Raw genomic sequence first — 26266 nt, forward strand, 5'->3', positions numbered from 1 at the left:
TGAGAACGAGCCAGCAAACCAGCTGAGGTTGCAGATAGGCTCTTAGCCAAGAAATAGTCCCGGACATAATCTCCCATAAAATGGAAATTGCCATATTTCCACTTCGGTTTGTGTATGGATTAAACAAACAAGATAGAAGATGATAATTAGTGAGCTTTAGAGGTGCTGGAAGGTTTAATATTGTTATTCGGACAAAGCAAGGCTGGCTGTATTTCCTCTCTTTATGCTAAGCAAACCGGCCGCAGGCGCCGGTGGACACATGTGGAAGTGATATTCTTACGTAACTCAAGAAAGAACGAATACGGAAATCTCTTCTTGTACTTATCAAACTTGTGATTAGTTCTTTGAAGCTATCTGTGTCTCTTCCCGTCTCTCACAAGCACTGGCGAAAACACGGCGAGAAGACTAAACATTTGAATTTGCTATAGTAGTGCATCCTTTGTGAATTTTGAATCAGAGCGTTGCTCAGTCACAGAATGTATTTGTGTGGCATAATTTCCCTTTCATCCAAAACGCCACATGGAAAACATCATGACAACAAGAGAGCTAATGAGGTAAACATTTAACGAACAGGGTCAAAGAACTGCCTCCATGTGCTGTTGAATATGCATTAATCCTCTGAATTAGTGACACACTTTTCAACTAAAGTGCATGTTCCCTTCGCCGATTTTTTTTCTTTTTCTCTTTCCTCGCCTGTTAATCTGCAGTGGCACTTTCCATCAGAGACACCTTCCTCTTCAGCGGTTACTGTGAAGATTCAGACGAGATGTGAGCTCCACTTCTTTATGCATGTTTGATGAATCTTTTTTATGCCGCTTCTGGGATACAAGCATGAATGTGGGAGATCTTGTCTGGGAAAAAAAAGGTACAAAAGATGGGAGGTGTCCAAATTTGTAATGAGGCTAGCAAGGCTCTCCTGGCTCACGAGCTAACTAGGGCATCTGTAATGAGCGTGCAGAGAGACGAGGGGGTGGGGGGGCGGAGAGAAGACACTGAGGCATGTGGCGAACTCGCAGTGAGCCACAAGCTGTAACATCAGCTGTCCAGTGGATGTTCGGAGAAACAAGGTGTCAGTCATAGCTCCCACTCAACAGGAGAGACTGAGCAAATTTAGTAATTATCACTCCCTTCAGACCTTTTTCCCAGAAACTCTGCTAGCTTCTTTTTTTTCCTCTCACAGGGTAGGTACAGTTTCACTAGAATTTCAGATGGATGGTGCAACAGCCGGCAGTGCTTGTCAGTGGAGGGAAGCACAAACACTATAAACAGAAGGTTGAGTAAGTGCCCATTATTTTTTGAATAGAAACCATTCAAAATCTATTATTTGTTTAACACATTTCTTTTGCACTGGCATGTCTATGTATGTACCGGCGTTACAATGTTGTCCTGTGTTATTCGGCTAATTACGTACATGCAAACAATAATAATACAATCAACTGTTGCAATCTGATGTCGCTGCATTGCCAAAGTGACACGTGATGGCAGTTTTGAAACTAATAATCTGAATCCAGTAAAATATTTACTAAGCCAAATTAGCTTTGCTGGCTCTTAATTAGCGAGAACCTGAAATAGGGTGCTTATGAATTATATTAATTAGCAAAATCCATCAAAGGGCCTTGATGTTATATTTCTCTGCCAGTCTGTGGCAGAGACCGTTTGTTTGTTTTATTTTTGTTTATCCAGGCGCATGCATTTGCACTGTTGACTGATAACTTCATTAGTGAAAGAGAAGTAAACAAGCGAGATTTTAAAACCATCTTTATGTTTGAAAGTTATGTATGTACTTTTAATTATAGTTCCTATTACTCCTCTCGTCATCCCGACTCCGTCGGCTGTGGAGGAGTCATATGTGCCGGTGATGAACAATAGATTGTAAACCTGGCAGAAATGCAGCCCCTGCAGTTAACTTTTAACGGTTTCTTGTCTCCGACGTCGCATAAAATAAATCCGTGTAAGACCAGCTCCTATGGTGGTCAGAGGTTAGCTAACTAATGACTCGAATTAGTGGTGTGGTCAGGGACCTAGATGCCGGCGCTGTATATTTCACTGAACCTGAAGCGTCAGGGAGGATGCTGCACATGAAAGAGCTGCTCAGGTACAGTGTTTTATGTTGGAAGTTGGACCACCTGAACTTTGCCCCAAGGACGTTCGGCCTTGAAAGTTGCCAAATCCAATTTTAAACTCTTGGATGAATTAGGCGTTCATGACAGGTGGGTGATGCAACGCAAGCAGTGAGTAATTATCCCCGTTACGTTTGGTGGTGCTGCTGCATCTGATGCTATTTAACAGTGATTCACAGTGGCAGCATGGTCTGAGATCCGTTTTAATCACCCCTTGAGAGGTAACATAATAGCTGATGTTCGAAATCCTTTGCATCCAAAATGTTACCAGTTCTGGAGCCACATTTCACATTTTTTATTCTCGTACCGTCATGGTTCATACTGTACATGGGATATGCTTTCACCTCAGGAAAGCCACAGTCCCAAGTCGCTGGAAAATTCCGTGAACCCTCCAGGCCCTGGGCTGAGTGCATTATCGCTGCCCCTGGCCCATGATGAGGAGAGGTATCGATCTTATCCTCCGATGAAAGCCCTCTGTGCACCTCTGCTGGGCTTAGAGTTGGCTGAGGCAGGATGTACAGTAATGAGAGCAGTAGAGAGCAGAATGGGGGGACCAGCTTATTCCTAACAAGGATGGAGACCTTTACACTAAAGAAAACAAAGAAGCAAGCTGGACATTTTTTAACCCCCTCCCTCAAGCCGCTCTGTTCCTTCTTTCTCTGAGCACAGTTTAGGTCTTAACCACACCATGCACTATAGCCTTGATGGTCTTATCTGGAATTTAGGACTCGAGTGGGAATATATCTCAGGACAGACTGTCTGAAAACTAAATTTGGTTTACTCCCACTATGAAGTCAGAGGAGCAGTGGAGGTGGCCTTAAACGATTAAAAGCATTTCTCAGAGAAAGTGGTTTCAGCTTACCCAAACCTAAGAGGGCAGGATACCTCTGGCGAGGAAGAAAGATCCCCAGTCCTTTGAGCTCTGTGGTTGGAGGCTTTCGCGGCAACAGAAGTTGTTTTTATGACAAGAACTCCAAAGAGAGAGCTTTGTGTGTGCAGGCCTTTGAGGTGACGATGCCGTTCGGTGAAACCTCGCAGTGACCAGAGCTCAACCACACCATGCTGATTATGGCTGCTGACTTTGGCCTGTGAATGCTTGAGGCTTTGGTGAAACTTGCCCAGAGCTTTAATCATATTGTGTTGTGGTGAGAGTGGTAATAGAGTTGAAACAAAAGTTTGTTTCATGCCCAAAAGACACATGAATGAGATAAAGAAAAAGATCAAGTAGCGCTGCGTATGTATTCCCTACTGAGAATCTGTGTTCGAGCCTGGAGAAGTCAAAAAGGGCCAACATTTATTTTAGCATCCAGAAATAAAAATAGGCGGAACCTTGAGGACACTGTGCCTACGTACTTCTTCTTCTGTTGAAGAAACCATTTTGCAAAATATGCTAAATTTCAAAGGGAAGACCACCGTTACTGCCATGTTTGTAAAGCAAGTATTTATGCTAAATGAACTGACTGCTGATATTTCCTGATGGTCCAGTACGTCTAATCCCAATTGCATCTGTGGTTCTGAATGTTCCTTTACACTTTAGAAAAACAAGTGTTGCAATGTGTCTGGATGTTTGGCACTGGCTTTTTCCAGAAGTTTCAGTACTTATGACATCCCTGCTGCACTGCTAATATTAGAATTTCTTTGCGTTTTGGACTCTAGCCATTGTACCCTCAGGGGTTAACTCTGACAGTCTACAATTGGCCAAAGGCTGAAGTTTATGTGTAAGAGTGAAGTGAAGAGTGAATGAAATGGAAAGCTCTGTAAACTTCAGCGCAGATTGCATCCACGCATATGACGGAAAGCAGGAATTCCGGTGTAATAAAATGACCTGTGTTTGTTATGAATGCTGGTCTCCTGAGATCAACCTCTGTGAAATGAGGAAATCACATGTTGGATTTTATTGAATGCTCATTTCGCCTCAGTTCCACAAGGTGCTGAATTCAATGAGTGGAAGACGTTTAAAGGACTACCCTCAGCTATGGACTGACTTCATAGGAGCTCTTAAAGTTTCTCTCATCCTCTAATGTCCCAACAGCGTAGACCTAGACCTCCTCTCTGTGGACCAGGGCCTCCCAAAAGCCTTCACAGACTCAGTGGCCAGCATGTTGTCTGTTATCAATACCCATGTCTGTTGTGCTGCTTTTCAGATCTTTGTCTCTTCTGTCTCTCTTCCTCTCTGGTGCCTTTTCATTCCAGTCCACATTCCTGTGTGTTCATTTTTCCCCCTCTTCATTTCTTCCCGAGCTGTTTTCCGAACAGTAGGCTGTGTATGCGTTCGGCTTACGAAGACCACACTGTCTGTCTTTCTAGCCTTCCATGGATATTTAGTGTTTTCAGCCCTCTCTAAACATCTTCTCACTTCCCTCTCCCCGGGGCCACAGCAAGTTTATTCCCTATAGCTATTACATCCAATTAGGAGGAGTGAGAGTTTCACCCCTCCTTCCTTTCCACACTAACAATGTGGAATACAGTGGAATGAGTCAGGGTTTTCTCTTCTCCTCTTTGATGTGAACAAATTACACTTCAGATACACACTTGGCAAGGAAGCAAAGATCCACTTCACTCCTTCAACTTTGGATTCTTTGTCATTTGGTGAACAACATGATACACAATGGAAGATGAGATCATTTGGTGCGGATTGATGCCATCTTTTTTTTTTCAGCTTTTCTCCTCCGGCTTAAAAAAAAACTCACTTCAGCTTGGATTTGAATACCAATAGTTTAAATGTATGTGTATACGTAGTTTTATAGCTTTAAGTGGTCACAAACTGTGATCATGTTGCTAAGCTTGGCCTCTGAAGCACAAGCGTTTGTTTTCTTGAACAGCATCAGCTGTTTCAATAGTATTCATGACAGTTATATCAAATTGCAATGATGTGGTGTCCTGTGGTTTTTCTTCTTTCTGCATGTTTTGTATCAGCCAAATCTCTGCATGAACAAATCCTTCTACCTTTAGCGGCCCATCACTTTAATGCAAAGCAGCACCGCATATGGGAAGAGTTCTCACGATGACCTTTTATTTCCTTGTTCTTTCACAAAATCCATTGCCTTCAAAACATCTTAAGTTCACATCCTGCGTTTTTGTTCCCCTACAAATCCATCCACAGGAAGGTACCTAAGGAGATACTCAGAAAACAATGTGATTCATACCCGCACTGTTTGAGGACAGAAACTGAAATAAAAACACAGTTTTGGTTAAGCATTTTATCCCCAGTATTGTGCATCATACTGTAGGTGTCAAGTGAGAAGTAAATCCTTTAAAACAGATGGCAGCTCTGGTAGGTGTTTGCATTAAGTGTATCCAAAACCCATGACAGCAACTTCCTGTGCCACAAGTGATAAAGCTGGAGCGTGCTTGACTAACGGTTCGGTATATCATGAGTTCACAGGTGATAAAATATGCCTGTTTTACAACTCAACCAAAGATACAAAAAAAAATCTATGAAAATCCTCATCATGTTGAAACTGGAATGGAGCTTTTTTTTTTTTTTTTTTTTTTTAAAGACAATAGAAGTTAACCTTTAGAGCTCCATCTCCGATAATTGAAGTAAACAGTGGTTTGTGATACAAAGGGGGTGGAAAATTACCATAAAATTTCTGGAAACAGCTTGAGCTGCATAATGGGGTGCGTGTGCTCCAGCACTCAGGGAGCTTATTTGCTTTTGTTTATTGGTTGTACACACTTTGGCAGAATTCGACTTGCATACATGAGGGTGAAGGCAGCATTTACATTTTGGCGTGACCTGTTCAAAGATGGTGGCGGTCTGTCTGCCTTTACTGCTGGGTTCTGTTGTCATCTTTCCATTTAGCTTTCTTTACTCACCCTTTCAGTTTTCTTCTACTTGACACTGCTGCAATACCAAGATATACCTCCATTAATATTTTGAATACAAAGGTCAAAGTAATATGAGGCTTACATTAAAGCATTTTATTTTTATTTTTATGGTTATGCCTCAGTAACGTTTTCTTTACTGTTAGTTCTTTTTTTCTACTTCAAAACACATGGAAACAATACAGAGTTGTAGCAATTTGTTTGATATCCTCCAAACTCTTGTGGGATGATCTGTAATTTGAACCCATCTTAGCAAAATGCCAGGTTTAAGACACTTTTGTGGCATTTTTCTTAGATGTGAGATAATTCTGCAGCACATGAACAACCAAAAATAAGAAATCGCATTCTTTCCCCAGTAATGTTTAGGTGGTAATACAATTGCTAGCTGGATTATGTCACCTGACAACAGCTTTGTCTTTTTTTTTTAATGATTGAATAAATGAATGAATTAACTGCCACATTGATGAACTAAATCAGACTTTCCAGGAGGTGTGTGGGATGGAAAACAGCTAAAAAAAAAAAAAGAGAAAAGTACACGATTGTCAAACTAGGATGCATTTGGTTTCGGCAACAAATACACTTTTGTTAAAATAGGGCAACAAATGTGTCTTTGCCTGTTGTGCTACTACATAGAATGTGTTGGTGACAAAAAAGATTTCTACTCACACATTCAGTGTCAACATGACGCGATGCGAAAAATCTGCTTATTAACAACACGTCCTCATAGTGCCGACAACATATTACAGTTATGATGACATTTCCTTCAAACCATATTTATCGGTGCACAGTCGTTGTGTCTAAAAGTGAAATTTAGAAATCCTTGAGAGCCATCATCTCCCTGTTGAAAAGGAACACAGCCATAAATATCTCTGTGAAGGCATCTCATTAAAACCAGAGCAACTGTCATTTAGCTAAGAACTGTTTTTGTAAGAGCAACAGTAATAATCTGTAAATGAACGGTTTTGTTATCGCCCTGGATGGCACCCCATAGGTTGCAGTTTGTTATCTGTTAACTGTGGAATCTTACAAAATCTCTGAATTTATCCACGAATTCGGCTGCCAGCTTCACAGCGCGCATCTTATCGACGATTGTCAGTGTAACTGTCAATTTTGTTTGCTCCTGTGTTCACGAGGTAGCTTCCTATAAGGTACGGCCAATCAATACTGACCAAGGCACTATTGAGAACATACATTATTTGCTGACACTTGGTTTTGCACACTGACACTTAAGAGCAGACTTTGAAAAACATATTGATTCCGTGTCGAAAACACAGTATGAATCAGACCTTGGATATGTCTGCGCTCCGTATTGACCACATTACAAAAACACTTTCCTGTAGACGGTCTGATCCAATGGGCTTTTGCTTGGAATAGCAATTTGATGCTCTATTTGACTGAACATCCCTTCCGCAAACAATCACACACAATATACACTACAGTCTGAGCTATTATGGATTTTTAACAGTTTTATGTTTTTGTTTTTTTTTTTCCATTCCAGTCAGACGCACTTGTAAAAAAGGAAGATGACTCTTAGGCTTCATTTTTTGTCCAGAACAATATTTTAAATTCATGCAAGAACACAGTATGTACACTGCAGACCTTTTTTGAATATTCTGAATATGTTTGCATTTGTTTTAAATACTTGCAAAAAACTGGCAGTAATACATTATCTGAGTGAAACTAAAAACAACAACAGAGATAAGTTATTTTGTCATATATTCCAGTGCATAATTCCTTATATATATATATGTTTTATTTAGATCATCATGCCTAAAGAATAAAGCTGCACCACATTGGTATTATTCTACTTTTTTTTCCCCCAGTAGTGTATGTTTTATTATGTTGACTCTATTACAGCCAGTTTTAAATTTTTATAAACTAATATTAGAATTTTGAAACATAGCACCCATCTCAGCTTTATGTGTAGATTCCCATCATGCACCGCTTTGGCAGTGTTCCCATTACCAAATACAGCTATAAAGCAAAAAAACATTATCCCATACTGCAGCTGTAGTGTTTGTCAGGAACATTGTTGTGTTTTTTTCCACAGTATTCCTACCTTCATGTCTTATTACACACTTAAAAGAGGTTGAAATGGTGCGTAAAGCATCTTTTGAAGCCGGATGTAAGAAACAAAATCCCTGATCTCATTCTGGCTGGAGGTGTATCTTCTCTCCCCTCCTCTTTTTTTTTTACACCACATGTCAAAGAGCCACTCGTTAATGGAGGACTTTACCCTGCACTCCTGCTCTCCGCTGACAAAAAAGTAAAATGAGGATGGATGGGTTATTTACTTACAGAGAGATGGTGTTTACCACTCCACTTGATATAAAGGGGTATGCTACTGCACTTCCTTGTCACTGGTTGGAAGACGACTAATGATAAGGAAGCGCCTCGACAATGCCTCCCTAATTATTGTTGGTATTGTGTCTGTGAGTCATTTCACAGTTAGCCACCCACTCCATAGCAAGATGATTTAATGTTAATAAGCACTGCTGTGATGGAACAAACACTTTTAAGGGTGATGTTATGTGGGAGATAGATGTGCAATGAGCATCTGCTGGTGGTTGGAAAGTGAAAATGTGTGTTTGTGTATATGTGTGTGTGTGTGTGTGTGTGTGTGTGTGTGGGTAGGGGGCACAAGGAAAGGTGATATCTGTAGTGCTAATGTAGCGCATGTACACAGGCTGCCGTATGTGCTACAGTGCAGCCAACTAAATCCTTATTTGCAACCAAACGCTCTGGACATTGTTTTCTTTTACTCCCAGTAAGAACATAAATTGTAGAAATGAAATCTGACAGGTTTTACTGTATTGCCAGCTGGATTGAGTTCTGTAACCGTCTTTAAAGCAAATAAACAACAAGGCCCAAGTGTCGGTGCACTTTTACCAGTCTGCGGTACTTTTTTTTTTTTTTCCAAATATCCTAACCATGTAATTGGGGTGACATTAAAACTTAGTGAGTGGAAATGCTTTTTGGCTGAATTGTGTCACTTATATAAACGATAACTCTTCCACAGAATTACCGTTTCGACTGGTGTGTAACAACTTGTGACATTCGTACTCCGCAGCTGCCTGGCAAGTTGATTGTGATAATTAATACTGCTCATTTATGGATGAAAACACATGGAACGTTTTAAACTGCGACTTGAGTCATGCACTAATTAAACGCAGGTCTGTGGCAAATTAAACTGGTTTGTGTGATAATTTTATGGACTTTCAAGTGACTGTATCCTGATTAAAACAGCTCATGTCTCCTACTCACTTCCAAATGTTGGAAAGAAGAAACTCCAACAAAAGTTTTTTTTTTTTTTTTCTGCTTGAGATTCATAACTAGAGACACTTGACAGACACAAACAGGATTTGTCAGCCCCAGCGAGTGGTGTCTGGGGCTGCCAGCATTAGCAGTGACAGCCGACTGTCATTCTTGATGCTACCCTGCTAAATGGGAATACAATCCATTACCCGGATTGTTTTTGACTTTGTCATGGGTCGACTGGCCATGAAGGCGAGAGTGATGAGCTTTACAGAGCGCTGATGTCTGCTGGAATTCACTCTTACTTCTGTCTGGCTAATAGTGTTGGGATTTCAGTTGCTAAATTCCAACTAAACTCCACTGATGTTCAGCAGCGCTATTAATACAAAGAAATCCAACCAGCACGTACAATTGTAGGTCAAAGTAGTTACAACCTGCTATCTTGGACCATTTTATTCTTTTAGTTGATTGTCTTCTAAACAAAAGAAGAAGCAATTGTCATGTAAATGTGATGGGAAGCAACTCATAGAATGTACAACACCTACTTGATGTCAGAAACTCCATTCGTGTAAATAACTACAATTAAAATAAAGTTCTTCCGCAACCTTTCCCGGGATACAAAGCATCCATCAGGTCAGTACCATCAAACGCAACATTATGAAATCGACGCTGTCTCCCACGGCTGTGTAATGCACTGCGATCATAATTACAGTTATTGCAATCATTCTGTTGACCCCTAACCCACACAAATGTAGGTACATCAAAACAGTAATGTTTTCTTTATTATGAAAGCTTTATGGGGTTGTAGGGTTAATGCTAATGCTACTGAAACAACACTGGAAAAGTACATTAAATATTTAATACAACCTAGTCCCTCTAACAACAATCCAAATGCATTTACCTCTTCATATTAAACCTAATGGACTATCATTTCCAAAAATTATATATTTTTTTAACCCTCAGAAGCGGACTAACACACTTTGCGTCCAAATTGACACCCTGTCATCTCAGTTGTTTTGCTCTCAAAGTATTATTACAGTGAGGTGTTGCACGTATCAAATGAATGTAAATGAGTTGACCTTTCCGACGATGGCAGTTGCTTGACTGTGTGACAAAGTTGTGGTGAGAAAAACAATGTATACCGAATGCAATAGTTGCAATCTGCATCCAACTCTGCGTCCATCTCAATACCATTGAATTGCTCATGAACTCGACATTGCATAGATGTGGAAGCCATATCACAAGAAAGGGTACATACCAAGTAACAACATTATAAAGACAAAGCAAACCATTTTTACAATCCTACTTCTTAGTTGAATAAATCACAAAGTGTCTATTAATTCACAACAATACATATTAAGATAAACAGCAGAACTTACCAAGTAGTAGTTTCTCCTTTATTGTCTCCATCATCTCACACATAAGGCTGACATTAAAATCCAACTTTATCTGAAAATTAAGCGCGAAATAATGTATTTGCCTATCGAAGTAATGGTGCAAAATCTGTGACCGAAAGACAAACACAGGTGTGAAAGCAGGCAGTAGTGATCCTAGAATCAGAGGGGCCTCAGGAAATGGGACCATCAGGGGCTCCTTGTTTGCTAAGTCATAGAGTATCCCACCACCACCAACGTTTTACAGCTTTGCTTTTCTTAGTGTTCACTCTGTCGGTTTCATCGCTCAGCCCACCAGCCACGCTGGTATGTTAGACCAGCAGCAAGTACACTTTAAAATTGTAATCCAGCATTCAGCGTTATGACAGTTGAGGCTTAGAGACGTTTTGTATGTGTTTACTGTCACATACTTATTTGCTAAAGATGGTCACTGCTGTGGAAGGTTGAAGTAGGGCTAGGCCACATTAAAGAGAAAAAACAACCGATCAAATTAAAACACATAATTGGAAATCTAACAGAGGATGTCACGTAAGACCAAAGATATATATATTTTTCAATTTCTGTTGTTGTTGCACCAACCGATCCTTTATCTTTTATTCTCATAGGGTGGGCACCCTCTCACTCCCCGTCACTTTCACCTTGTCCGGTTCCATTTCTAGGAATCTGTCAGCTTGTGAGACTGTAAACTGAGGCAATCCAGTGCATTTCACACTTTCATTCACTTCAAGTGAACCCACCATCCTGTTGTCACCTCGTACAAGTCACACTTACCTTCTGCTCTGTAAAGCTCCAAGTCACTTGAGTTTGCATTACTAAAAATTCTTGCCATTCACTAGAGATTAATGTCCTCTTCCACGGCAGTGTGACATGTCATTGTGTTTGCATCAAGGCTAAGACTCTATTCACTCATTTTACTGAAATTCTACACAGATTTTGTTCTGAATTAAAACGGGTGCCTTCATAAGTGAGTACCTGTATAAACTTAATTAAATAGATTTTTGTTGTCGAGACCTTGAGTTCTCTTCACAATTCACTTCACATTTCTCTAAACAAAGTAACTGAAACAAAAAAGCGTTTACATGAAAACATTAGCCTGTCATGTGAACCTTAATGTTTGACTGTCTGCATGTGTATTCTTATCCCTATGTGAGCATGTTTGCACTGTAGCCGTGTTTTTTTTTCCCCCCTTTCTTTTTGTATGGTTTTTATACTTGTTCGTCCCGTTCACTCAGTCCTCTATCTCCACTGAACACCTTGAGGTCATATCAGCGCTGCGCTGGACAGGCTGGCTGGTTCCTATTTAGATTATGGATGGTTATTACTGCCTCCTGGCTGTCAGTCAGATTAAACCAATATGTCCCAGGATGGAGGCTTATCGTGCTACAGAGAGGACCTTCTCCTGGGATGGAGGAGGGGCCATTTAAATAAGTCATCTCCAAAACCTACCATGTTTTACAAATTTATTAGTGCGGTCTCAAGATGCATCGAGTGTTTATTGTGCTAAATGGAGCCGTGTGTTAGGCTCTGTTCTTGTCTGTCAGCCTGTCTCTCTGTGAACTGCATGGTGACAGATTAAAGCAAACACCAGGAAGTGTTCTAGTAAGTTTTGGGCACCACGTGCTGCCAGAGAATCATCAGTGTGCCTTGGCATTGATTCTTCAGAATCTCTGGAACTCTACTGGTGGGATGAACATCATTCATCCAAAAGATATTCCCTCGTTTGGTGTTTTGATTATGATGGGGGAGGTGAGCGTTCGCCAACACGTCAGCCCAAAATTTCCCAAAGGTGTTCAGTTAGCTTGAGATCTGTTGACTGTGAAGTGAGGATGTCGATGATTAATCGTTAATTAAATATTTTTAACAGATCAAAAATGTGTTAACCAATGGGGCAGAACATGAGGGACATGTAAGGAAATGTGTTGTAGATTAGTGGTACTACCTGGTTACATCTCCTACTGTTCAACACTGTAGTGACTACAAGAGGTGGTTATTCAGACTCCTGACGGTTTTGTGCTGGCAAGCAAAGAGTATTGTTGGAATTTAAGCTACAAAATGCCACCATGAGAAAGTGTCCTGTGATGCTTAATGCCAGAGTTTTGTCTTGTCGGCAAGTTGAAGTGCACGATGCCAGCGTCACTAAGGCCCTGTGGCTGATTGTCATTAGAGCAGCTCGTGTTACGACATACGCTGCATATGTCAAGAGGTGTGTTTATTTGGTCTGGTTGAATAATTGGCTATTGACTGACAAGGTTGCCAATAATCGATTAAGAAAACTCCTTAAAACGTGCATCCCTGCTGAAAAGGAAACAGCGTGTGGTTCACAGCATTTCCAAACTGCTCAAACCACTCAGTGACCCCTGGTGCCCTGTGGATGGGGGCATTGCCATGCTGCAAGAGAGCACTCCCATCAGAATAGAAATGTTTCATCACAAGATGAAGGTGAACACAGAGAACAACTCTGTATTGATTCGCAGTAACCTTTTTCTCTGAGGTGACGAGCGGATCCAAACCACCCAGCAAAATGTTCCCTACGGCGTAACAGAGCCTCAGATTCCCTCATGGCTGGGGTCAGTTGTATAGGTTTTTATTGTAGTTGGTCACCCTTCTGCATGTTCATAACATTAAAAACCATAACCAAGAGAGTTACACTGAAAAAAACTACTGCAAGAAAGCAAAATATGCACACATATTTATGAACTTCCCTCTACAACATTGGTAGCTTGTTAGTTAGCGGAGTAGTTTTGGTTTTCACCCTTTTTTTTTCTTTTTTTGGGGGGGAAGACATTAAGCTGAACTGACTGCAGTGTTGGTGTTTATATCACTGGATTTTTTTAAAAAGATGAAGCAGTGACACAGGGGTGGTAAATCATGATTGTTTCTAGAATCTTTATAGATCTCTTTATAGCTCCACCGCTGAAGGAAATACACTGGTTTGGCTTTGATGACAGCTTTTATGGTGAAACTCAGAAGATTGTTAGATTTGTAGGATTTTATGAACACAAAGAGTCGAATGCTCAAAGAACATTTTTGTTCACTCATGTTTTAGGATGTGACTAATACAAAGTTGTTGTTTGCACCAGCATTGTTTTCCTCCTGTCTTTGCAAGCATGTTATTTCTATTTAATTTTTTTCCTTTTGTGGCTTTGTGACACAATATTAGAGGAGCTTTCTTTGGAATATGTGTTGCAGCGGCTTTAACTGCTGGTTGAGACCGACAAGTAATTGTTTAAAACCAGTCTGTTAAGTCGTTTCTTGAATGATTGAGTGAGTGAATAACATTTTCATGCAGGGCTTTGTGTTATAATAATTGGTTTTCCAAATAGAATAATAAAAGTTTGTTGTTACATGAAAAGAAAAAAAGCACCTCTGTATGCACACTTTTAATAAACTCAACTTTTACTGCACATGTGACTGTTCCAAAAACTATACAAGCCTGCTTTATGGTTATGCTCTTGCTACAAGGAGCCATTTGAAGCTACATGATAAAGGTTAAGAAAACCTGAAACTCGCTGTTGACTATTGACATTAGATGGGGTATAAACCATGCTCCCCTGTGTCCAAATCACACGCGTTGTGAACACAACCCTCCATACCCACTACGTGTGGCTCCAACAACATTGTCATATTATCTTTGCCTCTGCTGTGGACAGTCATATTCACACTGCTGGATGTGCTTTTTCTGAACCCATGGATGCCATTCACTTGTTTGACCAAACAGCTGTTGTTGCCATCACCCCCTGACTTGCCTACTGCACATCAAATGTGTATCTGTTAGATTAAGCCAGCTTTGTCTGCAACTATAGAGTAGGTGTTTGGTGACATGGTCCAGTAGTTTTCTGTTTTAGTAGAGCCAGAGATGTAGCTCATCTTCCAATCTGTTTATTTAAAGCGGGAATGCATGTTTGTAATGTCAGACGATAGATTCCTGCTGATGTTCATGTCTGTGGGAAATAAAGGATGATGCAGCTCGCATTGGGTGTTTTGACTCCTCTGTAGAAAATAAAGACATACATTCTGCTCAGTATTTTTCTTCACTCTTATGATTCACCACTTCAACACTTGGATAAACAAAAGACCCTTCCCTTAATGTATCTCTGTCTTCTCAGCATGTCTATTTATGTGTGGGTGTGAATAGTTGTCTGCACTCTGAGGCATATGTTTTTTGTTGTTCTTTTTTTTTTTTTTTTTTCCCTTTGCGAGTTCGCAATCGTGTGTGCGCGTACAATGTATGTGTCAGAGGGCTTGCAAGTGTTCGTCTTGACCCTTATGGTAAGAGAGGAAAGGAAATGGAAGAAAGAAAACCCGCACTAAGTGAAGCGTGGAATGTGCTTGGTTTGGGGATTACATTGGCCCATGTGCATGGGAAAACACAAAGGGGAGCTTCTGCTGCCAGACAGATGAGAGGTTGAGAAAGTGCTTGGTTTTGGCTCTGTGTTACTTCAGTTTGAAGCTTTCTCTCACATTTAAAGCAGTGTCAGAGGCTGCGGTTCGCTCTGTAATTCTGTCTGTTTATCACAATTGTGTCGAAGTGAATTATTTCTTTTCCCTTCAGTTCGCAGATACTGCTGTCTGGATTGAAATCACATGTCCCAGGCGTGTCCGAAGTTTCTCAAAACAATAAGTTCACGCTTAGTGTATCTGCTAAATCTCTTGACGTTTAGCAGATACATTGAGTACAGATGCTCTCCCCAGAAATAAGGCTCCTATTAAATTAGATAGGCAATATACAGTAAAAATACTTTAAAACCCTCTGAGAGCACTCTGTGAAGTGATTTGATTTTCACATCCAAAAACACCACAGGGAGCACAAGCTGACAAAGCACTGATGTGTGGTTTGTAAAGAGGAGAAAATATCTACGCTGTGCATGTTTCCCTGTGTTATGATTAGAAATGAGACTTGATTAGTTTTCCAAGATGGATTTGGATGCATTTGCAGCTGCACCAAACGCAGGCATTCCATAACTGTCTGCCTGTCTGCCTCATGATCTATGTGGCCTTACAATCTCCATATGCTAATACCTTATTAGTATTCAGTGTTGTAGATGAAAACCTGTGCATGACATTGAATCATACTTTAATTAAGCAAGCATTGGTAAGCAGTATCATTAGCTTTTGAGAAATAAACATGCATATTTGATGTGGCCTGGAAAGCAGCAAATCCCAATGCATTCAATCTTTGTTTGTCCATCCATCCATCCATCCATCCATCCATCCATCCATCCATCCATCCATCCATCCATCCATCAAGGGCAACACATTTCTGATCAGTCCATCCACAACAATAATAGCAATCTCATTTGTCATCCCTGATGCCCTTGGCCTGCCGTCTCCAGCGCCGTGTCCAGCTTTCAGCCACATTTTTTGGAGCAAATTCAGGAGTAATGATGGAGATAGAGAGTTGCGGTAATGATGGTAGACAGATGAAATCTCAGCCAGGGAGCTGGACTGGGAGCTAGCGGTGCAGCAAGCAAGTATGTATGTATGTATGCCACAGGGGCTAATACAGTGGTCCAGAATGATGAACACATATTAGTCAAAGGCAGCTGACAGGATATAACGTATTAAACAGGACGGAGGGGGGTGATGGGCTCAGACACAGTGCCAGGCTACGCGTCATGGCAGCAGCGTGGAGTATTTCTGTTGGCAGGATGTTGTACCCTACAGGTAGCAGGTGTCTCTGGCTTTACATACCGTACGCTCCGCTGAATTACATGTCAAATGTTACTGCACATATGGAAGCGCACGGTGCGGTTAATAATGTGGTTGAATCAGCAGTGCTACATCCAGCTGCAGCGCTGAATACTGTGACATAGTTGTAATAAAGCTAATATTTTTTTCTCTCTCTCTCTCCCTCTCTCGCTTCCCCCTCCTCCCTCGTCTTCCTCCTTTGTGTCTCAACAGCAGCAGATGGTGAGGAACCAACTTCAGCAGGTGGGAAATTTTTATGCTTGGTAACGTGATTTCCCTTCATTTGTGTTTGTGTGTGTGTGTGTGTGAAGAGACAGAGATGGAGAAAGTGAGGGGGAGAGCTGGTTCAGTTTCTAAATCTTGGCCAAGCCCCCCTCCTTCTGTCATTACTATCAGTACTGGGCAAGCTCCTTGGAAAGCGTGGTGAGCTAAGATACCAGTTCCTCTGCATTTGATTAAGCTTCGCTACACTGGGACTACCCCTAGAGAGATAAAGTAAGCGAAGTTACACCAACGTGGCAAAAGCAGTTTACAGTATCAGAGTCTACTTATTTATTTATTTATTTATTTATTTGTTTTAAATTGAACCAACTTCATGACATGTCAGTGCTGTCTCAGTGGTCAACAAAGCTGTCAGTCAAACAGACAGGCTCAAAATGTTCAGTTCAGTTGTTTATGAAATATTTCTCCAAAACCAATTTGAAGAACAAAACAAGCAAACCATCCATTATCTATACATCGCTTAATCCTCATCACTGACTCAGGGTGAAGGCAGGGGACACCCTGGACAGGTCACCAGTCTATCACAGGACTACACTTAGAGACAGACAACCAAGCACACTTTTTAAATTTAGAATCACCAATTTATTAACCTTTTTGGACCTTGTGGGAGGAAGCCGGAGAACTCAGAGAGAACCCACACTGCACGAGAACATGCAGAAAGATCCTGGTGCCCCCACTGGGACGCAAACCAGCGACCTTCTTACTGTGAGGCAACAGTGTTACCAACTGCGCCATCTTGCAGCCAGCAAAAACTTTAACTTATATTCACCTTCCATATTTATTTTTGTGTCTTGATTTATGTTAAGAGGCTGCTATTATTTTAATTTCCCCTCTGGATTTGTACCGTACTCTATCTGTCTAAGTCTTTATTTGGCATTTCAATCATTATGATGTTTTTGACGAGCCATCATGTTTATGTTCTGTCTTCTGCTGGCCAACATTAAAACTTCAAATAGAATCAGTAGGGATGTACTAATTAAGTTTTTCTTTACTCCAGATCCGATCTGAGTCATTGCTGATACCTGATACTGTTCTCCTAGATCAGGGGTGTCCAATCCTGGTCCTCAAGGGCCACAGTCCTGCATGTTTTAGATGTTTCCCTCTTCCAACAAAACCTGATTCAAATGATCAGCTCATCCTCAAGCGCTGCAGAAGTCTGATAACGATCCTGATCATTTGAATGAGGTGTGTAGGAAGAGGGACACATCTAAAACATGCAGGATTGTGGCCCTCGAGGACCAGGATTGGACACCCCTGTCCTAGATAATACACTCTGGTATTGTAGATCAGTGGCAGTACCTTGTTGCGCCACCAGGTGCTTCTGTGTTGATAACAAAAAGCATTCTGGAAGTTTAGCTCGTAAAGGAGCACCGTGAGGCTTCCTGATATCAGACCAGCTTAAAACATGTAGCTAGCAAGTAGTAAGCTGGGCACAAGTTGCTATCTTTTTAGACATCACACAATAGTGACGATGAGCTTGGTGGGAACACAGAATATTTCCATGTTCCTTCTTCCACCTTTACATTAACTCGACAGATATATTCTCTTACTCCCCTGTTGTGGGCATAAGCTGGAGGATGGGTATATAATGTCGCCATCATATGGAAGGGCTCTTGTGAGTTACATCCATGCATGGTGGTGGCATCATATGCTGAGCCTTCATTTGGTTTTAGACCGCAGCAGAAGGCTCTGCTTCTGCTTCTGTTCTGTTTGGAAATGCTCAGGAGAATTTAGCTTTCGTGGAGGCTACTGCACTACTTGATCAATAAAAGACCTTTTGCTGCTAAAAATCTATTTGATCCAGAAAACGGTGACGTCACCACCACCCCACTGGTACTAAACATAGCACCGCTGCTTGTAGCCATGCTGCTGCCAACCCTGAATACTACTGAGTCTAATTCATCCTTTGATTCACTGATCATGCCGTGCCATCAGCGCTCATGATTGTATCATTTGGTAGTTCAGTTCATAAAGCAGCCCTATTTCAACTCCCTCTCGAAATGTGACTCAGAGAAAGATCTTGTCTTTTTCTGGTACAGAGTTTCGAGATTGTTTTTAGAGGCTCACAGTCCAATTTGGCCCAGTGATTGCTTTTGCTCGATTGTTTTTCACAACAAGTGAAATATTCTGAATACCTGAGTATTTAGCATCGTTTCAAGGGCTGGTTATGAAAATCACCCCCTGTGTGTCAGAGCTGACTTTTATAATCCATTAACTCAAGAGCAGCATCAATCTGAAGCAATTTCAATATCTTTATTTCAGAGTTAAATGCATTGCATCCATAAATACATATCATTAGCATCAATCTGGATGTGCAGTGTATCCGCTCCCTAAGGAGTGCACTGAGTGTATTTTGTGCAGCTCTTAGTGTTTGCATTTTAACAGGTAGTAAAGTACAGATCTGTGAAATATCATATAGACCTTCCCTTTTAAAATCATCCTCCTCAGAGAGCACATTTGGTATTCAGAAGTACTGCTTCTGATTATTCAAAGGACTAATGTAACGAGAGTTTTATTACAAAAGCAAGACCACAGAGAACAACAGTAAACAAGAACCTGATTTATCTTCATCAGTGATGTAATTAAAATGTCACTTCACATCCTGGGGAAGTACCGCAACTGAATACAAACTTCCTAGTTCTAAGTGCATCCTCAGCATCTAATTGTCTTTGTCTGTTTCGTTCATTAATATTAATCCCTGCTGGTTTATTTGAGATCAAGTAGGTTAAAACAAGAATGATTTATTTAGATTACACATAATATCCTGGAAATCCAAGTACGTTTGTTATTACAATGTGGGGATTTGTGTAATGTCTAATCACTTATAAAGACGGTAAACAGAAAAAAAAAATATGCATTGGTACACGTGCGTGGACATACACACCCTCTTATACACATTATTTGAATATACTATATATTTGCTGTAAACTTTTTCCATTACACTTAAAGTGGATGTTAAAAAGCTTAATTTCACACAATAAATAACAATTTAAATGCAAATTAAATGCCAGTGTTCTAACTTTTTCAGTGAAGTTCAAAGTCAGAAATTGCAAATTCCATTTAATTGTCTGGTGGAATAAATGTCACACGACAGAGTAGCTGAAACTCTCCGGGCAGCATATGGACTTGAGGTTCAGTAACTACTCTGACAACGTATTAAATCTGCCATTTCTTCTCTTTTTCTGTTTCTGAAAAAATAAACACGATTAAAAACAAATGATTTACAGTCATTTCTAAAGCATGATATTGCAGCTTAAATTAAATTAATCTTATGGATGCGGTTTTTTTGGCGTCAGTGTTCTCTGTCTGGCTTCTTGCACAAATAACTGCAATTAATCTTGTTGCCTAAATCTTTACTGAGCTTTTGTTCTGCTGTGTTGTACACATTTCAGATCAGAACGGAGGGAATGTGGCAAACGGCACAAGAAATAATTATCGGATTTGAAAATGACCTGAATTAGGTGTGACTTGTGACCACTGACCTGGAACTGGACTGAGGGAGAAAATAGGACAGGGTGATGTGGACGGCCAAATTACTTGTGACAGGTTTTAGTGTATCTGCTACGCTTTTGCAGCCTTTGTATCTTTAATCTACATATTCACATGCATTGTCTGCACTTGTATAAATAGAGGGGGTTTCTTCAGCATGTATGTCCATATATATTTTATTGTACTGCCGTGAACATTGGCCAAACATCTACATGTCATCTGAAGTTGCTATTTAAACTGAAAGTTTGAGGTTGAGAGAGAAAACCTGCTTAGTGTGCTAAATGGAACGTATAATAGCTTTCACAGAGGAATAATGGAATAATAAAATGAGGAAATTGATTGGCCACGTTTTATCTACATAAGGCGTGATTCTTTCTGTACATCTGGGGAAAGTCTATTCATATTTTAAGGAAAAAAAAAATGATTAGAATAAAAATACAAAAGGACGTAGGCAATCTTACCTTGCCCTACCTTTGCCATTTTGCTGCAAAAAATTCCACGGAGAAACAGTAATGGCTTGGCTGAGTGTGACGCCCAGTGATAGTAGAAAATGTACTGAGCAAACAGAAGACCTAAGAAGACCTCCTTCTTGTTTTTAATGGTGTAGTTTGATATTTAGATTGTCTTTAGTTTCATTATTGACACCTTTTAATTTGGATTGATTCCTAAATCAGATCTTAACAAAGCCATCCACGTCCTTGTGAGCATTAGAGACTATTTCATGAGAATGTTAATATGTTAAATGATCATTACCATTTTCCTAATGGAGTCTGACAACATCCGTCCTCTCAGATTGTCGCATGCTCAAAACAATTTATTGGCGTTCAGCACCGCAGATGAGCTCATCGTTGGCAACGTTTGTTTTTCCATAATGAGTATCTGAGTACAACAACAATTAGAAACAAAAGCTGCTACTGTGGTTTTGCTGTTATCTACTTATTACTAACATTTACATCTTGCTCTGATCTGATTTATACTCCCATACATATGTTACATGTATATTAAATATGATATGTCCTATAATATCAAAAGTCACATTCTAACTTTACGTTGGATTTAAAAGAAAGCAGACATCTCAGTGAGTAATTGTTTATTCAATGAAATACAATCTTTCTGATGTGGTTTTATTTCTGTTTTGAGTCTTACTTATTACCAGATGTCTTGGCCTAACATCTTTTCCTGTTCCTGGTATTGATAAAGCAAAACTCATTTGATGACTGCAGAGGCCTCTGTGGTATGCAGGGTGAAGTTGTTTTTGAAAGATTGTAGGAGCTGCACAAAACTATATGTAACCTTGAGGGGGGGAAAAAAAAAAAAGTTTATTTCTTTTAAATTGAATTCACCATATCACTGCCAGTGCCCCCAAAATATTATAAATGCGCAATCCCAGCGGTGGCGGCACGAGGAGTCAAAACACCGTGGATGCCACTGAGATTTGATGGAACGGTATTCGAGCTGTAAGGTTAAGTGGATAACTAACAGTCTTCAGATGGAACCGAGAACAGCAGTCCTCCAGTGAACAAACTGAAGCCAGGCTCTGTGTGATTTTCAGAAATCTTATTGGGTTACTGGGAATTTCTTCCATCACGGACAAGTTGCTCACAAACATCAGAATCAGAAAAGTGCCTTTTTTTTGTTGTTGTTGTGGAGACCAGGTTCAGCTCTGACATTTTCACAGCATTTTAGTCACTGACAAGGCAGCCTTCATTTCTGCATTTCTCTGGATGTTCCTGGAACGATGCTCGTCTCCACTGCGACCTCTCCTTCTGGATATTTGTTTGACATTTTCCAAACTCTTTTGTTTCTGCATGAGTCTTACTAGATTCACCTCTAAGTGCATTTGTCTGACATTGTCAAACGCTGATGGGCTGAAATGGCAGAGTGGCAAGGACACAGAAGAATAGGCCAAGGACTCACTAAAAGCCTGCCCGTGTAGTGGTTCATGCTGAGAGGCTTGATGTAATGTTGGTGGTTCGGTGCCAACTTTCATCAGTCGAGGTGCAGGATGGGTGCAATGACCATGAGCCCGTGAACCAGTGAAGCCATCATAGAAAAAGAGGCTGGGTTAAAATAGATTTGACACAATTAGGCCATGTCAGATTTCCTCTGTGATGTGGGTGGGTGCACATGCAGAGCTGAGGAGCTTGAATGCAAATTTCAAGCTCTTGAGACAGGTAGCATGTTTTTTTTTTTTATTTATTATAAAAGGTTAACGGGCTGGTTGATGGGCTGGCTTGTCACTGTTAAGTCAGTGCTATACAAGATGGAGAAATTGAAATTCAGAGCTGACAGTTTAATTTTCACAGACGATTCCATTGACATTCATTGCAGCTCTGTCACCCGCATATCTACTGAATCTCCTTGAAATAAAGGTTGTTCAGTAGAAGTTGTGGGCGTAACCAGGGGAGGTGTCGCTCGGTCTGGCTGTTGCGAAAGATCAAGACGTGTTTGTGGTTACTAAATGTATGGGATTAAACAGCACTTCCCCCACCGTTGCTGTACAGTAAATGCTCAGCTGACCCCGCTGCCTGACCCACTTCACTGGGATCAGCAGAAATCTGTAACAAGGAGCAGTCAGTAATGCTTTGTCCGACCTCCTCGTGACCCCACGCAGTGGAGTCAAGACTATTGAGATTAAGTGAACGCTAGGATAGCAGTAGCAAGATGCCTTTTCTGTTCCTCCTGCATTAAATTGTTCATTTATATTTATAGTGAAATCTGTTCTTTTGAGTCTTTGTCATAGAAAAACAGAGTGAACAAGAGGTTTTGTATTTAACCCTATTCAGGACTTTCATGTTGCCATTAAGGTCTTGCGGGGTCCACTGGACCCCAAGAAAGAATATGTGGAAAACATTTGTTGGTATTCATTAGAGACTTTTATACCATGTTAAATACATTTTCTGATAAGTTGATGTATTTTTGGTGCCAAATGCATGACAAATCCATCCATCCAGCATCTATACACCGCTTAATCCTCACTAGGGTCGTAGGGGGCTGGAGTCTATCCCAGCTGACTTAGGGTGAAGGCAGGAGACACCCTGGACAGGTCACCAGTCCATCACAGGGCTACACTTAGAGACAGACAACCAAGCACACTCACATTCACACCTACGGACAATTTAGAATCACCAATTAACCTCAACATGTTTTTGGACTGTGTGGGAGGAAGCCGGAGAACCCGGAGAGAACCCACGCTGCACAGGGAGAACATGCAAACTCCACACAGAAAGATTCCGGTGCCCCCACCGGGACGCGAACCGGCAACCTTCTTGCTGCGAGGCAACAGTGCTACCAACTGCGCCACCCTGCAGCACGCATTGTGAAATGTAATGCCGTAAACAGTATCATTTATAAGGTGCCCCCACTAGATTATCCTTCTCCCTAATGAAATCAGTATTCCTTGTCCATTCGTAGGAGGTTTGTGACGGCCATCAGCTACGACGTAAGAGCGCATATGTCGCCTTAACCCTGAAAATGTCAAGTCTTTGTGATGGATCTGCGAGGAAACAACGGATGCTTTCCTGTGTTTAACCATTGGTCAGGTTTTCACAGCTGATTGATTGGGCTCTCTTTGCAGCCAGAAAAGAAACCGCGGCGCCTGTGCCGGACACAACGCAGGCTCACATCAATCACCGAGCGAGCATTGGCTTGTACAGCAGAGCAGCAGCTGACATTCACACAAGAAAGCTGCCAATGTTTCCTCCTGACATGCATCACGCAGACGTGCATCACACAGCTTACAGAGCGAAGAGAGCATTCAGCGATGACACACGGTGTCCACTTCATTGCCTTTTCTGGAAAAAAAAAAGTTGCTTGTTTTCTCTCCTGGTTGTGTTCCCTCGCCTCCTCTCTGCCATTTGCATCATGACTGTCAGTGCTTTTATGTGTGGATGTGTTGTGGAAAAAAAGGTCACTTGTTGGAATCATTTAGGGAATTAAAAGATTGTATCTGTATTTGTAAGCTGTCAATTTCAGAAAATCAGTAGCAGTTTGGTTTTTTCTGTAGTTTTGTAGAAGAGTTGTATTGATCTAAACCCCCTCCAGACGTGACAGCAGCGCTAGAACTAACCTACATCATTTTCTGATTGACATGGCTTGTTTGCATTCTCTCAGCTGAGTAGTTTTTGATATAATATGCTGAATGGATGTCTGATTTATGTTTCTATTTTTTCTTTTGGTGAGTGTGCATCTGATCGTGACTCACAGCAGTTTTGCAGCCCATCAGGTTTTTTTTTCTTTTTTTCCAGCACATAAAAATATGCAATATTTCCAGCTCCTTGAAGTATTTTTGGCTCCGGATTGACATCCAGCTCTATACATCACAGTAAATCAATCTCTTTGAAATATTGCTTATAAGGTTTCGGAGCCTTTCATACCAAAGATTTCGGACTCAAATGTAGCCGTCACACACGCACTCTCTCTCTGGATCTCGCTCTAGCACTTTCACGTTGACTCTGTTTTTCCTTCTTTTCTCCGTCCCCCCTCCACCTCCTTTTCCTCTCTGCTCTCCATTAGGGAGCCTGTCAGTACAGCATGGTGCGACTATGGATCGTCACATCAAAACAGCCCTGAAAACCTGTCACCTCCTCCTTCCCTCGGAGAGCAGGGCCTCGGTGAAAGCCATTATACGTTCCTCTGTTCGACTGATTAGCCACCGCTCTCATTATTACTGATACAGGTCCCGGCTTTGAATTGGCATGACTTCGATAGGATTACCTCGTTTGTAATTCATATCCAGAGGCCTACTAATTCCAACGAGAGAACAATAAGATGCTCGGCGGAGATGCTTATTTATTTATTTGCCTTACTCGAGTTCATTTTCAGCCCATATATTTTCCGGGGTTGGGGCTAGTCTTAAATGGTTGGCCAGATGATGTAGTATACAATTCAAGGCTGCACCCGTTTACTTGACATTGTCAAATGTTGTGCTCATGGCTGTTAATTTGTCAAACTGACTTAACAGGGCATGATATTCTCACCCTTGAGACTTCTTCTTGTTGCTTATCACTTAAAATGAAATAAGAGACCTGTCAAAGCACAGTTTACCTGTCAACAGTAAGATATGACTGTAAAGAGACCAGAATAGAAAATTGCATCAAAAGATAGGGAGCTCGCAAAAGGACACGGGCATGGAAGCAAATTTGTTTTGCTTCTTCTGGTTTCCTTTTTTCAATAGACTTTTACAAGCTTTGAACTTAGCATAAGTTAACATATAAACCACTGGATTTCCATTTCACGTCGGACTTTACATGTACATTTAAATGTTCAGCATGTTCCCAACCAACATCCAGCGAGAGTTCTTCTAAAGTTTTCCCATCCACCCTCAATCTGCAAAGTTTTGACAGCCTCGGTGCAGTTGTACAACTCAATGTATAAAAGATGAGACAGCTATTGGCAGGTCTTTGAGTTATGAAACCAATAACCCTGCATCAAGGCCTCATCATTTACATTTGGCCCCACGCTGTAGGTTAGTCCGAGAAAGACGACACGATGTTGTGGGCACTGCCGATGAAGTAATATATATCTGTGTCACACGGTATGTTTGCTCGTAATTACTTTGATGCGACGCTTTGGTTATCGTCAATGGTGCCAAAGAGATAACACCATGAGGAGAAAGAACTGGGAGAAAAAACACAATGAAGGAAAATGTCTCCAACACAATAATTAATGATTACCAGCATAACACTAGGGTGTCTCTTTTCTGTGGTTGCAGTTCTTTCTTTTGTTTGTTAAATCCCCAAAGCATAAATTCACAAGTGGATAAAGCATCCCGGTGTTCACCACACGAAACATTGAAGAGTAAACAATGGTAATGATGAATGGGGTGGTGTATACACAGCGTGAATACAGGTGCTTAGCGGCTATGAATATGAATTCCCTTGCAAATTAGTGTTTGGCTCATAAAAGCCTCTGTGCACTGAGCTGTACTGACCCTTGGACATAAGCACCCTTTGATTTTCAGTCGGAATGCTGAACTGTTGTAATCTGTTTGCAACATGTGAAAACTTCTACAAAGTGGGCCGGTATCCGCAGTGATTGGAGGTCTGGAGTACAATGAAGTCATAGCACAACAAAGCAAGCGATAAAAAAAACCCAAAACAAAACCATTATTCATTGACACAAACCATGCAGAAAATGATATGTTCGCATATGACTGGAAGCCAATTGTGTGATCCATATCTGTTTGAAGTACGAGCTCTTCCAGTAAAG

The 26266-nt window shown here is 40.9% G+C and overlaps 1 protein-coding gene across 2 annotated transcripts in view; it reads left to right on the plus strand.

The window, feature by feature from the left end:
• edil3a (EGF-like repeats and discoidin I-like domains 3a) overlaps window positions 1-26266 on the plus strand; it is a 104063-nt gene that overhangs the window by 11356 nt on the left and 66441 nt on the right. Inside the window, exon 2 of one of the 2 annotated variants that reach the window (XM_008285498.1) lies at window positions 16499-16528. In XM_008285498.1, coding sequence (XP_008283720.1) covers window positions 16499-16528 — 30 coding nt within the window. The remainder of the gene's footprint in view (window positions 1-16498; window positions 16529-26266) is intronic. The other variant, XM_008285499.1, reaches the window with a different exon arrangement.

This window comes from Stegastes partitus, unplaced genomic scaffold, assembly GCF_000690725.1.
Source record: "Stegastes partitus isolate 25-593 unplaced genomic scaffold, Stegastes_partitus-1.0.2 Scaffold404, whole genome shotgun sequence".
Lineage (NCBI taxonomy): Eukaryota > Metazoa > Chordata > Actinopteri > Pomacentridae > Stegastes > Stegastes partitus.